The sequence below is a fragment of the Sycon ciliatum genome, chromosome 1 (genome assembly GCF_964019385.1).
Source record: "Sycon ciliatum chromosome 1, ocSycCili1.1, whole genome shotgun sequence".
In the NCBI taxonomy this organism is placed as follows: domain Eukaryota; kingdom Metazoa; phylum Porifera; class Calcarea; order Leucosolenida; family Sycettidae; genus Sycon; species Sycon ciliatum.
In genome coordinates, this window is record NC_088643.1 from 38,622,641 (window position 1) to 38,639,794 (window position 17,154).

Genomic DNA, 17,154 nt, shown 5'->3' on the forward strand with positions numbered 1-17,154 from the left:
GAGAAACAGCGCGACTTTCTGGGAACACATCAATACAGATTTGTGCTGCATTGTTCAGAGACCCCCACCTATATGTAACTCCCTGGTCACGCTGTGCAAGTGTGTCAGCTATTGAGATCTGGCATGAGACAATCATGGTTTAAGTCAGGATTGACCAGTTCAGTGCAGTGGTGCCCCCCCCCCCCCACACACACACACGTAACCCAATGCCAATATTGATGATGTAATCGCATTATAACCTCTATTGTCATTGTACCTCCCTGGTTAGTACAACTTTCGGGCAGGGTAAGGATTCCCGGTCTTGCGACCACATGATCCGGGGTAGGCCATTGCCATAATTACACCAAGTGCCATAACCATCGAACAGTGCATGTGGCAGTGCAGGTCACAGTACTAGTGCTCCCCCGCCCCCCCCCCCCCCCCCACACACACACAGTGACATGCACATGTACAACACAGATTTGGCCTTGGCCCGGCAGAGATCTTACCCAAACCACGTCGAGTCTACTCCCTGGCCCTGCTGGCCTGGGCTATGGGCAAGAGTTCATAGCCCCTAAGAGGTTATGAACTCTTGCTATGGGCCATATCATACCGGTAACAATTATCAAGGTCACAGTGAAGAGTAAATAAGCTCCTTGTGGCCAAAGGGAGCTTATTTATTTACACATCAAATACCCAGCTCCGTGCATAAACCAAACTCACAGGCTGGGTCAGCTGCATCATAGCCTAGCTGCATGCGGACCAGGCATAGCCACACATGTATAGTCATGAGCATTTATATCTTATAATAAGCACCCACACTTGGGTGCTCATGTTATGTTATATTTATAGGAAGAGTACATAACCCCCCCCCGGGGGGTTATGTACTCTTGCTTATACCAAATGCTTATAGCAAGAGTAAAAATAATAAGCTCCCAGGATTATACCAAGAGTACAATACTGTAATTTCACAAATTTTCGGTGTACTTTTATTTTCGGTATTTTCGGTGCATCTGTTTCATACCTAAAATTTCAATACACCAAACAAACACTAACACACATAATCCAATAGGGAGCTGCTTCTCTGTACCGAAAATTTCTGTTCACCTAACCTGGCCTTTTCGGCCCTCACACCGAAAATATTGAGCACCGAAAATTTCTGAAATTAGATATAGAGTACTCTTGATTATACCGTATATAGTCGACTAGTCTTGGCCAGGGAGTCGGTATTTGACGACTCCTTGCCTCGCCCAGTTGCGTGATGCACTTTAACCAATGCCATATCTGTACTCTGTGCTGCACGCAAAAGCGAAGAGGCGCGAGCGCTAGTGTGTATGTCCGGTAGACCTACGAGGTACAGGTTCTCGATCTCCTACGGTACGACTAGGACGCGTCGACGGTCACCGGTCAGGACGGCTTCTTCGGCCATGTACCAGTGTATACCAACGCATGCATGCAGTCAACCTGGTCTACGCGAGATCAACGGGATGTACGGTCTTTTGTAAAAGCCACGGAAAAAAGTCTCCTTCGAACGACAAACGTTGCAACAAGCAGTTGAAATTTGACAGAGAAGCACCACAGCGAGGATTTACCCCGTCAGGTGTATTTTGAACTTGTTTCTACTGAGTGTTGAGGTACTAGGTATAGTTACTTTACTAAGCGCATGTAGGCATTGAGTGGGCGAGATACACAGAGGTAGAGTTGACTCTTCGGCTTCGTTTCACCTAACCGACGTTGTGGAGGTTGGATAATAATTTCGGAGGTGTCCCAGAACTCGGGACGTTCACCCTCCGGCAATGAGGCCGTCGAATAACACGGAGGGCGTCCGTCGGAGTTGGTTCTCTAGATTTCTACTTCCCAGGAAGAAGCCACCACCTGTAAGAGCCTTAGAGAATGGAATGGGATTACTTCTTTCTCGGGTTGCTCTAGATTTTTGTTCCATGCTTGGCGAAAAGTAGGCGCGTGTAACAGGAAAGTCCTACACATGCGTACGACTATTGTATTATCATAATAATTATGTGACGGAATACAGTATAGTCTATGTTCAGCTGTTCTATGGCTATGTTGGAGCTGAGACCACGGTGAAAAGTGCAACGAAAGTTTCGTTAGCTTTTGCTACACACTGTACAACACACAAGAGTAAATCCTTACGTCAGTTATCTGTCAACCATCACCACAGTCATGCTGGAGTAAACAATAATGTAGACACAGTAGTATGCTGGAGGTTGCCATGGCCTGGTAAAGGTACTATGACTATTGCTGGAGAGGGTGTTGATAGAAAGAGGAACTCTCGTGATAAGTGAGACTTCAGGCCCCCGTAGATTATACACGGCTGTTCACGTGCAGGCACTTATCAATATGGCGTCGTTCAGTGCGATTTATGTAACATTGTGCGAATAGTACAAATACGCGATGAGTTTGCGTTTTTGCAAGAAACTCATGTTGATCCTCGCGTGGTTCCACGATTTGGGACGCGAAACCAAGAGAAAAGTTTTGAAAGCGCTCGAGCGAGATACTCGACTTTTCGGCAATTTGAGAGAGAAAGAGGGTGGAAAGGCGTCCTGGCCTGCCCAGTTAGCTATCTTTCCGCTTCAAACTTGCTCGAAGTACTCCTGGCAGTCTGGAGATTGATCTCGCCAGTGATTGTCAGCCTCTGCTTGGCGTGCTCGCGTGTACAACATTCAAGTTAGACATTTCGTAATCGTTCAACGCACAATAGGGTAGATATCACAATTTCAAGCTCACTTGGCCGGCTGCTGTCTTCTTCTACAATATCCCACATGCCGACTAAGCTATTTACAGCAGGAAGCAGCATTCTACACTCAACAGCAACTAAAGGGCCACACCATTTTGTCTTCCAAATCAAGAGAAAACAGGCTCCTGACTCGTCGCGCGTATTTAGAAGTTCACGCGCGTATTCTAATGACACTTGGGGAAGACAACCAGAGGATAGTCCTCTACCTGGGAAAAAATCGATCTAAGCTGGGAAAAAATCGGGAAGGGCTTCTCGGAGCCGAGTTTGTCAGCGACGACACAAGGAGTATTCCAGAACGAAGCCAAAGTCGCACGACACAGAACAAATGTTTCTTGAAGGAAAGGCAGTCATGTGAGGTACGAGCGGAAAGCTTGAAACAAGACGCAGATGATCGGCGTGTTCCCCGGGCTGTCCGGGCTGACTAGTCTCCAAAATCCAGGGGAAACCATGGCCTACTCGTGTTCTGACGATTTGAAAATTCAAATTTTCTTGCCATTGAAGCCCAATCGAGACTTTCGGCGGCCATATTGTTAAGTGGCGTGAAATCGCACAAAAAAACAGCCGTGTATAGGGCACTGACTGTGAGTTCAATGGTCTTGGCCCTAAGAGGCTACCCTGTATCAATTGTCAGATATTCCCAATCGAGCCTGCATCAGTGCACGCACATAGTGCTGCTTTCTGAGGATGATGATGTCACGCCAGGCCACCGAGTAGTCGCACGGTTCTCTTTAAAAAGTGAAAAATGGCCTATTTCGGAGCCAAGTTAAGTGTGCGTGTCCAGGTGGTGGTGTGCACCATATAGTCACTTGAGGCTTGGCCATTGTGCCCACCGGACTATGTGCTATGAAAGTTTAGGAGGACTGCAGCACATACCATTCACAAACTTTTCCAAAAAATTGCTGTATAACAAAAAGGGACCACACTGCTCGGTGAGCTAATGACGTGTGCATGGGCATAGAGTATGTGAAAAGCCCGGGCCTGAATTGCGGAATAAAAAAAAGTCGCCTTAAATAGTCTTCCAATCCCATTTAGAGAGGCCAAGCTTGCGATTGGGCAACACAATCCGCACACAATGGTGAGCTCTTCCTGCTTCAGTTGTTCATAAGTCTCCGGTGTGACAGTACCAATGGCTTTGTCATCACTGTCTCTTATGGCGATGGTGCCATCGTGAGAATAAAGAATTCAAACAAATAATACTTTCCTGACGCCTGTTTAATCTCCAGCCGAGCTGCCTAGTTGCTGTTTCTTTTCTGTGCATTGATTGAAGACTCTTACAAGGGATGTGGCTGCTTACAGTAAAGCCTCACCTAACCGGACATCCATGGTGCAGCGGAAACGACCCTGACATGGCAGGATTCCGCTTGATCCAGGGATGCATGTTTGATCCACAGCACTTTGGTGCATGAAAATGTGTCCCGTCAAGACAAGGATTGCGTTTGACACAGGGTCAGGGTCCGGCAAACGCACGTTTTACTGTAGTGTGCCCTTGTCATGTCTTCGAACTATTTCTGTGTATTTGTGTTGCAGCGCCGAAAGATCGATCGCTCCATGATTGGAAACCCAGCAAACTTTCAGGTTAGTTCAGTTGGTGTTATTGGAGCTCGTTGTGGCGTAAAGATGTCTCCTGCCCCTGTACTGACTGATCCATGGGTCTTGTAGGTCACTGTGCGTTGTGGGAGAGTGTACCTATCAAGCACTGTACTTCGATATCATACTGCTATTACCAGGAGTACACAGCCTCCCAAGAGTGTGTAGCTCCAGCAGCTGGACTTCTAGTGTTAGCAGTGCTGCCAACTAACTGGGTCTGTTTTGCGTACTGTGACTTTTTGATTTTCCGTATTTTGCAGTGTTTTTCCCTGCCATGTGCATTGCTTGTGTTGTGCTTTTTTTGGCACACACAGGCTTGTCGGTGGCTGAATTTCCTAGTGCCAAACATGTGTGACTTGTACCACAACATGATATTTTGTATTACATGTAGTCGAAGCATGGCACGCACTCGCTTTGGCACAGGGATACTCATCTCTCAGCTTGCGCTTGCCATGCTTCTACATACAAATCTGTAGCTGATCGATCCTCTTCAATTTTCCATACCATTTTTTCTCAAATTCTGTACTGCGGACGAAGGAGTGATTTTCCGTACAAATACGGAAAAATACGGAAGGTTGGCAGCACTGTGTTAGGCGACAGTGAAATCTCACATCCGATGATCACATGATGTAGTGTTGTCACAGTGCGATTGCTTCATGTCGTGCTGTTGTGTAAACTGGGCTGATATCGTGAAGTGCATCAATCAGTGGCTTATAGGCCATTCACAGGACGTGCAAACTCACTTTTATCGTACTGTCTCCAAGGATATTTACACGGATACGATAAACTTGGACTCATGCGTGCAACTGATTTTTTATCTTGGCCGAGGCCCTTTTGCTCGCGATTATCTTTGCACGCCAGGAAAAGTGTCGGTTGTTGAAAGTGCGTACCGCAAATGCAGTGCTTGAACAAAGGAAAATTCAAAATTTAACATTTCCCAGCATTTTCAGGGGGTCACTATGGATACATTGACGGTTGCAAAGTTTGCCCAGCACCGTGTGAACTGGGTCACGGTTTGCCAGTGTTATCTTGATCACACGCGTGCAAATGTTTGCACGTCGTGTGAATGGCCTATTATGTCTTTCTTTTCTCTCTGGCTTACCCGCTCACTCTGTATAGAATACAAATGCATTAGAACACACCTTATCTGGGTAGGTTGGGAGCGGGTCTGCCCTCAACTAGGAATTGCTCCTACCTCTGAACGTACCTTCGTATTGCATGCAAGTAAACACTTTTTATGCCAACCAATTGGTCTTGAGCTGTTTTTCATTGAAGACTCGATTTTTGCAACAGTAGAGTCCGACAGGTGCCCGGATCTGGGGAGTCTGGATCAGGGCAGTTTACTGTACACCATTCCTAACTGCTTGCGATTTTTGATGTTCTTGGTTTGTTTGTCCAGCATAATAGTCATATTGGATCAACAGATGTTGGATCTACAGTAAGTTGAAACTCTTGCATGAGTTGTTGAAAGTGATGTCAGTATCCTATAATTAAATAGGATTTTTTGAAATTTTTCAAATAAGCATGACCATGCTTCCGCCCGGGATAAGTTGTGTGCCTAAATTGTATTGTAAGGTGTTAGGGCAGTATCAGTAGGTTCTCTTCAGAAGTTTTCAAGAGTGCCAGTATTATCGCTTGACTTATAGGGCCGTTTTAGAGAGGACATGTCAGTTTTTTGTCGAATCCTATATACATGTATAGGATTTGAGTGTTCCACATTAGGGAGGTTTCGCTCTACGTAATTACGTATGAAAATCCGTATGTCGTACGCGCCGGGGAGCGAGGGCAACTTTCACACGTAAATCTCTCTACGGATTTCCGTAGGAAAGCTCTTTCCAACGTTGGGTCCTCCGTAGGACTTTTTGAAATATTTTTCGCATTTTCCGGATTTATCTAGGGTAAAGTTCAAGCCGCGCGAAACACAAGGTGCACACACCGTACACCACGTGCAAAATAAGATGGAAAACGCGGTTTCGGTTCGTAGTGCATGCGGTGGGCGCATGCAGCCAACGCGTCTCCAAGCAACAAGGCATGTTTAGCAGTCGTGGAGAAATCACGTAGAGCGAAACCCAACAGCTCTGATTTTTACGTATGAAAATTACGTGCAGTTCCTATGTTATTTTCATACGTAATTCCGTAGAGCGAAACCTCCCTATTATCCAGAGTGTTGTAATGGATGCAGATGATGATAGAATGCTTAGTATGCTGAATAAGTACATAGATACCATGCATACACAAAAGGCAGAAGAGAATAGAGACAGCCGGCTAGGTCATTGTTGTAACGCTGCGTTTCTTGCACATAGCAAAGCTAAGGCAATCCTCAGACAACTGATAACCTGTACATCATCTGGGTCCAAATTTATACCCAGGCAGGTAGCTAAAACAGCTATGCATAGAAATCTGGAGAGCACTGCTACAGGTTGGCATATCTAGTGCTTTTAGTTTTAACTGTACTACAGCGGAAGCTTCACCCCGAAAATTGGCTGATCGGCTTGAAATTTGGCTTATTCCTACTGAAGTGTATAGAAAACAGTTCCAAACACCTCATGAAACCCGTTTCATCAATTTTGCATAGGTTGTTTAGCGAAATCCTTTAGCCAAAAACCACATCCTATACTGTAAAGCGTGAAATTTTCGCGGCGTTTCTAGTTCGCGTTTTCAAAATCCGGACAGGTTTGCGAGGTTTTAATTTTGCGATTGCAGAATGGCATTCTTGCTAAACCTATGGCACTCTTGCTAAACCTTTCATGGATCTCCTTTTCGCGCTGTCTAAATTTCGCGATTTCCACGCGGTCGCGAATTTCGCAGAAATTAGACCATCGCAATATTTTCACGGTTTACAGTATATCGGATTTGCTGGTGACAGTTTAAGGCCGTGATCTTTTGGTCGGATCCAGATCCAGATCCGTTGGATCCACTGGATCTGCAATGATCGATTGGTCGAATCCGGATCCAGATCCTCCGGATTTGGATCCGAGCAACCCTGCCCCGGGAGCAGGGTTGACTGGATCCATCGAATCCAAATGTGACCTTTGTGCGTATATGGCAGGTAAAAATCATTTTTCTACTCATTGTCGTACGTCTAGTGGACTTTTGTTGACTTTTCGTACGACGCGCGCGATCAGTACGACTTTTGCCTTTTTTGGGTGACCTGTCAGCGCCATTTTTTACTTCGTCAACATGGCAACAGCCAAGGTCCGCAAAAAAAGTGTTCGGTTGATTCTGAAGGATCCGACGGATCTGAGATTTGGATCTGGATCTGGATCCGACCAAACGATCATAGCCTGAGAGATAGGTTTCTAGTTTTACTTCCTCCCATGCTCATCATGGCTTTGCGAATGAAAGCTAGACAGAACCGATCAGCACTACAGTATACACGCTCGTCCGTTTGCCATCTTTTATGCCAAGTTCTATTTGTTAGGGAGCATCTCGTATATTCATAAGTTAAGGAATGGAAAAGGGAAAAGTCTGTAGAAAAAATTGACGGTCACCACCAGGAATCAAACCAGGGAAGTTCGCTTGAGGCCAGCTCTGACCACTGAGCTATGGTGTAGCTGTCATCCCAGTAGAGACCGTTCAACATTTTCTTCAGACTTCGAAAATCTCATAAGTTCACATTATGTTTGTGAACGTAACGCATTTCAAAACGGGGGTAGGAACATTTTCGAATAGAAAATGACAGTTCGCACTTTTCCCTGGATGTGTACGGGCACCATGGCTGGTGTACAGGTCAGTTGTGTGACAAGGCTAGCTAGTTTGTGGGTAAACGGACTCTCACCCAGTGTGTGTGTGTGTGTGTGTGTGTGAGTGGGTGGGTGTGAGTGGGTGTTTGATACAGCTGTACTCAGGAGATGTACACAGTCATGCACACTACATGACTGCATACATCGACACATACATACTATGTACATGATGTACATGTGGGGTCTAGTACCATTCACAGAATATGTGCGATACGCTTTCGAGTAGGGGGGGGGGGGGTAGAGTCTATTTGAAATGCGTTCCGTTTACAAAAGAATGCGAGCTTATGAGATGCTCCCTCAGGAAGAAAAAGGGTGGCCTCATCCACCTTCGGCATCAGTGCCTGTTCGCTTGATGAAATAAAGAATACCACACCATACCGTATACCATCATGTATCATGTATTTAGGACAGTTGCTTATTTAGACCTGATGATAACACGAAACCAGTATGAACAGTTCACCAGCAGCACACCACAATTACAAGTTGTAATTAGGGAGGTTTCGCTCTACGTAATTACCTATGAAAATCCGTATGTCGTACGCGCCGGGGACCGAAGGCGACTTTCATACGTAAATCTCTCTACGGATTTCCATAGGAAAGCTCTTTCCTACATTGGGTCCTCCGTAGGACTTTTTGAAATATTTTTCGCATTTTCTGGATTTATCAAGCCGCACGAAACACAAGGTGCACACACTGAACACCAAGTGGAAAGTATAATGGAAAATGCGATTTTGGTTCGTGGTGCATGCAGTGGGCGCATGCAGCCAACGCATCTCCGAAGCAACACGGCATGTTAAGCAGTCTTGGAAAATCACGTAGAGCGAAACCCAACAGCGCTGATTTTTACGTATGAAAATTACTTGGAGTTCCTACGTTATTTTCATACGTACCGAATTTTCCCCAATAAATGTACAGCACTTTTATTTTTTCAAAGGGGGTCAGACCTGTACTAGTATTGGAGACGTGTACTTGTATAGTTTCTGGAAAGATTGATTGCCGGAGTTGGGTGGCAAGCAACTCGTGATAATGATACTGTAAGGCTGTAAATTGGGGGTGAAACGAGTATCTATTTTGACCAATCGATCACTCATTCATAATATTCGATCGAGTATCCGATTATTTCGAGTATTTTATCGAAATTCAAAAGCGCTAGATTTGTGAGTTCTCGACCAATTCAGAAGAAATTATCTGTGAGCGTAGCACAAAAGTCGCCAACGTCTTGTACAGAGTGTAAAGTAACGATTTTCACCAGTACTTTCGCAACCACTACTTCGTACTTTCATTAGGGAGGTTCCGGAGTACGATTTTTCGTGCCAAAATCCGTGGAGGCTCTACGGATTTTTTATACGTCGTTTTCGAGCAGTGAAAAGTTCCGGGGTACCGAACTTATGTGTTTGCCGTCATTGCCTAGGTTACGATCGCAAACACGTCACATTCCCGCGCTATGCCTTTTTATTTTGAAAATTTGTACCGAGATCAAAACTTCCCGCGAAAAATCGATGTTTCTCGTACCAAATTTGTACGCGAAAAATCTTTCTGCACACGATGACGCAAAATCTCCATACGAAGCATGGTTCGTATGAAAGCCAGTCCACACGGATTCTCGTGCCGAAAAATCGTATGGAGCACGCCTGGAAAAAATCCGTAGCGCCCATACGGATTTTGGCACGGAAAATCGTACCCCGGAACCTCTCTATTATCTCAAAACAATATAACCTTACTTGCCGTGGTGATCGCATCGTCCAAGTCATAAAATACTGACTCAAAGGCACGAATAATGCATGCACACCATGTACCAGTCGATGAACAGTACAACAGAAGTGTTTGAAAAATAGAATGCCAGTACTAAAAAAAAAAAAAAAAAAAAAAAAAACGATCGAGTGCAAAATTTCGAATACTGGCTCGTTTGAGATTTTCGAACGAATACTCGAATATTCGAACTAATCGTTTCACCCCTACTGTAAATACATCCAACCATGGAAAGAAACAGTGTAGAAAGACACAAAGATGATCAACGGGTAAGAAAAACGAAGTAAGGTGAACCCTGGTACCTGTACCCCAGTAATGCCCATCACATCATTCCGGCATGTACTATTATTAGAGACGTGTCCTTTCATATTTTTGATCCACTCTCACCTTGTACTACAAATGGAGACATGTACGTCCAATGGGGAAAATACGGTAATTCCATAGAGCGAAACCTCCCTATTAGCAAGGTGTACTCGACCTAACAAGCTGTTGTGAATAGCCAAATATGCTTACTTTGGCCTCCCGTTGGGCTTATTTGAAGTATGTTTTGTTGTCTGTCATTGAAGGGAAGGCTTGCTAATGGTATACCTACTGTTCTCTTTCTTTCCTGTGCAGCAAATAGATGTTCAGTCACAGATGCAGGGGAAAGGCGGTTATATTTCAATAGCTCAACCAGCTGCCAATTGGTAATTTCCAGTTCTGTGTGTGAGTGTGCGTGAGTGCGTGCGTGCTCGCATGTGTATGTGCATGGCACGACGTGCCATGATGTGTGCAGATTGTCATTGGTCTTACCGTGGCATGGTGACCATTGGGCACATTCAATTACACAACTTTTGTCGTCAGAATTCACAGAATCCAATTCCACCCATTCCGAAGTAAATGTGGAATTTTTTTATTCCACCGCCAGAATTAACCCATTGGTGCACGCTTTCTTAGCACCACACGTGTCTGCTGCAAGCCTATTACTGATTTCTACAGAGTACTGTACGTGATCTCTTTCCAAGGTTTTGCCGAGTGCATCAGGACTCGGGAGTAAAGACATTCCAGTTTGTTTACATAGTCGTAATTCGCTCTTTCTAGTCACTCGAAAAATTCGAATCTGGGTCCAGAATGTGTAATCAAATGCGTCAATTTTAACAATCTCCACAGAAGAGACTGGAAGAGAGAATGAGTTTCTGGATCTCTTAGGGCCCCTAAAGTCGCGGTCACACATGACAAGTTTGCACCACTTTTGGAGAGGCGAAGAGCGTAATTACCGCAGCAGCTTTTGCGGAACACACGATGCATCGGTCATGCATACTGTGTTCCTCAACGCTTCGCTTTGGCGGAGGGAATGGAAATGAACGTACATGTCCTTTGAAATTTTAGATGTTTTGTCCGAGTTGAAACGACCTTCTCTTGTAGAGCTATCGTGGATCGCTGACAAGCTGCTGAATGTCTCCTGTCAAGCACTCTCATATATTTGGGGCACATTCACTGCGAACCAGTATGAACATAGCTTAGACTACATCGATATCAAATTCAAGCGGTTGTATATCAGGGTGTCGTTGCCTTCTCCATGATCCATCATCGACCCCAGCGTGGATGCCTGTAGTTTCAGTGAGGGAGTGGCAGAGTACTCTACTACTCCCTGGTTGCAGTCTTGTGGACATATTGCTTGGAGAGAGAAACGCCCCTTCTCGTCCGCAATCGGGGCCAAGGTGTTGCGGGACTGATTTCCTCACCAGCTACCCACTCAAAACGATGCAGTATCGTTTGCGAAATCTCCAGAACGTACGGTACAATGGCAAAGAAGAACAATGTGAAAAACCCCAAATGGCAACTAAACAACACCAGTAGTAGCACACCAAAGCCATCACCATTCAGGTTCCTCCAAAGCGGATCTGCGAAAGAGGAGGTCCGCTCGCTTTTTTGGCGTAGCGAAATCCAAACATTCCGTCAAAGCGTAACTTACGCCTCCTCCGTTGCCTCAGAAACGGATGTCGAGATGTAGGGATACGAAACGTGTTTTGCATAAAAAAAACCCGGCTGAAGTCAAGGTGCGTGTGGTCGGGCGGATAATTTTAACCACTCGGGCACCCAGACGAGGAAAAAACTGGCCCTCGTTGTGTCTGCACTAGCAGAGTTTGCTGTAGCCTGCGCACCAATCGGTCCAACTGCTGGTCATTGAACTTCTCAACCGATGCTCGTTTATTTGGCAGCATTGCATAGACATATTCTGTGATATAAACAAGAGAGCTGCAGGCTGCAGGCCTTGCTATGATTGTTATTTTATCTAGGTAATTATATGAGCAACTCAAACTGATAGAACCGTCATTGCAATACCTGCAGATAGCCGGTGCTTTAGTACACATTGTTGGCGTATTGCGAAGACGTTTCTAGCCGTTTGAAGAGCTTGTATGGTGACCAAGGTAAAGAGCAAGCATACTGAAGGTCCTGAACTGCAGCTCTCCCGTTTCGCTCGACCTGATGTGAAAAACTGAAAACTGAATTTTTTGTTTGGAAATTTAGTTTGCTTTGTTTGGCGATAATCTGAACCGTCCACCTCTCCACGCTGCGCTCTTGGCCCGCATTCGCAACACCATAATCCATCGTTCTTGGATAGATGTTTCATGTCCTCCAGACAGCTGTTTCGCTCGTTAAGAGCTCCTCATTGGAGGTAGATAACAAATGAATAGCAGATAAAGGAATTAGTATATTTATAGGGTAAAGTGGCGCAATTGCGCACTTTCTACATAGAAAAGTGGCATTTGTTTGGCATTCTGAATAAACGAAAATGAGTTCTGAATGAATTGGGCTCCGAAGTGATGTTGTCGCACATTCTGTAAATAAACTCTTTTTCATGATCCACAGATGCCACCAGTGCAAGATTGGGACGGCTGGTTGAACCCAGTTGCTACATTGTCATTAGCGACCTGTCGTTACACTGGAACCCTACACAGCTGTGCATACCTGACGAGGCGGGTTTTATGAAACTCTCACCTAGGGCCCTAAGCTTATCGTATGTATGCCCAGGGCTAACTTTCTTTTGTTACGCCCTGGGAGTCGTAAATCTGCTAGTAGTGCTTCTGGCTTATTGGATATCTGACGTGCGTGGAACCGACGACCGGACAAATTCGAATGCGCTGGGTATAGTGATCTAATAGACGTGTTTTTATGGTCTGTGTATGTGTGTGTGCAGAAACCTGTCACTAGCTCTTGAGCCGTGCCTGGACAAGCTGGACTGGAAATAATCACCATATCCATTGGACATTGCCGCTAGTTGTACATGTACATGTACGTCTGTTGTACCCCGCGCAAATTGTTATAATAGTATTCCCATCTCTTCATGATCTCTCCTCTCTGCCTACATGCATGTGTTACTTAGTAGCTAATTCACTTCTCGTTTTGTGTTTTTAAAAATATACTGACATCTATTTACCCATTACCACCTCTCTCAGCCTTGAAAGGCATGTATGAATTAGGCTGTGGGTTCTTATGACTATGTCTTAAGTTGGGTTGCATCCCTTATTAGCTGTGCGCTCTCTTGCTCGTTTTCTCTCTCTCTCTCTCTTTCTCGCTTTTTTCTCTTTGTCGGTGTTGGCGGAGATAGCATGATTTATTCTTCTTAGTTTGTCCTATTTTGTTTACCGCATTCTGTGTTTTACTGCTCGGCACCACTAGTAACAACATTCTAGTTCATTTCTTGTGTTTGAAATATCTGTACTCTTGATGTAACATTCAGGATGTTCATTGTCTTAGTGTTCTCAATGTTCTTCTGTTGCTGTCAAAGTAATACCACATTCCGTGACTTCGTTTTTACACGAAGCCTGTACATGTGCTTTTTGTGTGTGTGGCACTCTATCAAAGTGTAAGGCCGGGTATCTTTCACAACTACTGTAGTTCTCCTTTCGACTGCTGCATGTCAAGCGGACAGTTTGTTTGCGTCTCCCGTACATGTACTGATATAATGTAAATTGTGCCAAGCTTGAGAGCGGTCTGCATGCCACTTCCGTTTGTGCAATGCACAAACGGAAGTGGCATGCAGCATGATTATAATTATACAGTAGTGTACTGGTATTGTACGAGTATAAGCCTGCTTTGCCTGAATGTTCAGGGTGGTCCTTTTTGCTTTGGTGCATGCCATAAGCCTGGTTTTTCAAAAGCGGTTTTGCAGAAATGCCAGGTCTGAATAATAATACCGGTACGCGGTGCCCTCGCATGGGTTTCTACCAGGGATTCATCAAATACCGGCATGTGATGAATCCCTGGTTTCCACGCTGGAAATCCAGGAATACACCCGGCTTCTATGCTCGGCAGACAGCCCGTAAAAATTGAAAAAATACGAAGTTTAGATATCAGTGAGATGTGGTATCACCTGATCTGAAAGCATTATTATGAATTGAAGTTTCTTTTTACAAGCATCTTTACAGTAACCGTATACATATGCATTGCATGTAATTATTGTGTTTAAAAAAAATATGTGTGTACTGAGTCTGAAATCAATTTAAAAATAATCGTCTTCGAGGTTTTCGAGGCTTTTTGGTCTCTCCAGTGAACAAGATGCAACGACTTGTGCTCCAAGTTGAACTACTGAGTATTACCGTAAATAATAAATTCTACTACTACTACTACTACCGTACTTGTAGTTGTGCATGCTGTAATAAGCATGATCAAGAGTACATATACTCTTATTATTATTATTTATTATTATTATTATTATTATTATTATTATTATCAAATTTTTGATAGGGCAATCCCCACTCTTGGTGATGTGGTAATGATTTTTCCTTTTTAGCCTAATTAGGATATCGACAATAATAATAATTATTATAATTATCCATGATACCAAAGGCAAAGACTTGGCATGGCGTCTACTGTATCTAGTTGTGGACTCTTGATGATAGCTCATATAGATCATACAGTCCAGACAAGAAATGAAGAGCTGAGTAGATCTGATCGATCAAACCACACACTGCACAACACTCAACACAGACAACAGTGCACCATGACAAGTACTACAATACTCAATAGACTAGTACTAGATCTATGACTACTTTTTACAGTATTAAACTGTTATACAATTATGTAGTATGAGTCGTAGATCTACAAAGAGTAGATAAACAGCAATTGGTCGTACCAAGAGTGCACTTATGGACGCTTGCCAGTCTTGGTCGTACTCGTAGACCTACATGCAAGTCATTTTAGTGATGCTGGATATGTACGCAAATCGAGACACAGACGTCATTACACTGATTATTGCAGAAATTTTCTGGTTGACATGACATGGTAGATCACGTAGGTGAAAGATCGGAGTGTAGCAGGTGCAAAGCAAACATCCTGGGGGGAAAATAGTGTCCTGTATTTCTGATCTGATGATCACTAGTCCTTCGTTTGGGTGTCATTTATGAACTAATCTTCTCGTCAGTAGAAGGAAGGAGCTGTTTAGTGTGCAATCATGGAAGAATTCCTACGAGACGCCAAACACTCCCTTGAAAATCTGGTAGGAATCACACCTCACGTTACTCTGGCATTGCTGTGGAAAGCCTAACCTGATATCTGGTTGATTGGGTTGCTTTAGGGTGATGACAAATCTGTTCATGCAGTCCTCGGAAACGAGTCTTGCGATCTGGACTCCGTTGCTTGCTCGATTGCATACGCTTATTACCTGAAGCAGGTTTGTAGTGTTTGAAATAATTTTTACATGTACATGATTGTCCTGAAGTACTAGTATTGTCTGATACATGTACAACCAAGTATTATTACTGTTGCATAATATTCATCCGCGATCATAATAACAATGCATTGAGCACTTTCACTTGGCAATTACGACAATACATGTACATTGGAGAGGTACATGTAACGACCAGGGAGTCGTGGCATCTACAGTGTGGGGAGATGGCACAGTATGGTGGGGCAGGAAGCTGCGTGGGTGTCGCTCGCAGACTGCCTGTTTCAGTCGTCCTTCTTGCAGGGCCAATTTACACTCACTCGTGTGTGCCATCGCTGGCCTGGGCCGTGTTTGGAGTCAGCAGGTCGCGGTTGCGTGTTACATAGGCCACAGATCGGACAAACTGTCTGAAGTCCTTGCTGCAAATAGTGCTCAATACCCTAACAAGGGCAGAGCGTACTACACAAGGCAGAACAACAGAGACCAAAGAGCTTTCTCTAACTCCGAGTGTCGTCTGATGAGTGTTTTTGAAACACGAAACTTGGAGTTACGATAAAGCTTTATGGTCTCTGTTGTTCTGCCTTGTGTAGGCCACAGATCACGTAGAACTGCGCAATCCAGGGGCAACATGTGCATATCATGCTCACTGTTAGTGTAAGAAACAGTGAGTGTGCATCGAAACACATTGAAGAGTGTGTAACTCCAGTCTATGGGGTCTGCGACAGCAGGACTTCACATCACGTGACACACCCGTGCACATTATTTGCGTCCTGTGCATGATGGATACAGGGTTGTATGCAACCCCGCTTTGGGTTCAACTGTCCGATGGTCGCACTTTGCACTGTTTGCCAGTGTAATCTATTGATTTGATGAACCATGCATGGTACCTGATGTGAAGTTCTGCCGTCTCAGCACTGGATAGAGGTTGTAGCGGCAGTTGCACACTCTTGGGGGTTGTGTACTCTTGCCTTCCATGATACAGTAGAGTCGCGCGCCCAAGAACGTTGTTCCCAAGGGGTTAGCCTGGGGCGTTCTTATTTTTCAGCAATCTGTTTGCTTTCTTATACAGTAGAGTCGCGCGCCGAAGAACGTGGAGCCCAAGAACGTCCAGCCTGAAATGTTAAGAACGCCACAGCCTAAAGCTGGGAACGGCGGGGTTGGTTTTCTGGCAGCTTGTGGGATACATATGATCCGGTACGGATTGTTTCTTAGAACGTGCAATAAGAACGCAGCCAGATTGCTGAAAAATAAGAACGTCCCATGCTAACCCCTTGGAAACAACGTTCTTTGACGCGCAACTCTGCTGTAGCACGTTCTTAGAAACAATCCGTACTGGATCATATGTATCCCACAAGGTGCCAGAAAACCAACACCGCCGTTCTTAGCTTTAGGCTGTGGCGTTCTTAACATTTCAGGCTGGACGTTCTTGGGCTCCACGTTCTTCAGCGCACGACTCTGCTGTGGGGGGGGGGGGGGGGGGGGGGCGTACTCGCAATTCCTTCATGACTTCAGTCAGACATACCCCTGATCTCTTTCTCCTTTTAATAGCCATTTAAATTTCCTTGCTTGCCCAGCTCTGAATTTGTTGTACATGTACTGCCTCAGTAGGTAGCCCGCACGAGAATCTACACACATTTTCTATGACTGGCACTTGAGAACAAGAGGAATTTCTCGTTTCACAGGCGAAATAG

At 44.8% G+C, this 17,154-nt stretch overlaps 2 protein-coding genes across 3 annotated transcripts in view; both read left to right on the forward strand.

Moving 5' to 3' along the window:
* Positions 1-1,457: 1,457 nt before the first annotated feature.
* LOC135806988 (CDC42 small effector protein 2-like) lies at positions 1,458-13,627 on the forward strand. The gene is made up of 5 exons (XM_065321092.1): positions 1,458-1,856; positions 4,262-4,309; positions 5,721-5,759; positions 10,429-10,499; positions 12,995-13,627. Coding segments are annotated over exons 1-5 (240 nt in total). The 5' UTR covers positions 1,458-1,775; the 3' UTR covers positions 12,996-13,627.
* Positions 13,628-15,101: 1,474 nt separating this feature from the next.
* Positions 15,102-17,154, forward strand: part of LOC135824634 (exopolyphosphatase PRUNE1-like) — an 11,220-nt gene continuing 9,167 nt past the window's right edge. Inside the window, exons 1-2 of one of the 2 annotated variants that reach the window (XM_065337367.1) lie at positions 15,102-15,295; positions 15,374-15,469. In XM_065337367.1, the coding sequence (XP_065193439.1) occupies positions 15,251-15,295; positions 15,374-15,469 (141 nt within the window). In that variant the 5' untranslated portion in view covers positions 15,102-15,250. The remainder of the gene's footprint in view (positions 15,296-15,373; positions 15,470-17,154) is intronic. The other variant, XM_065337362.1, reaches the window with a different exon arrangement.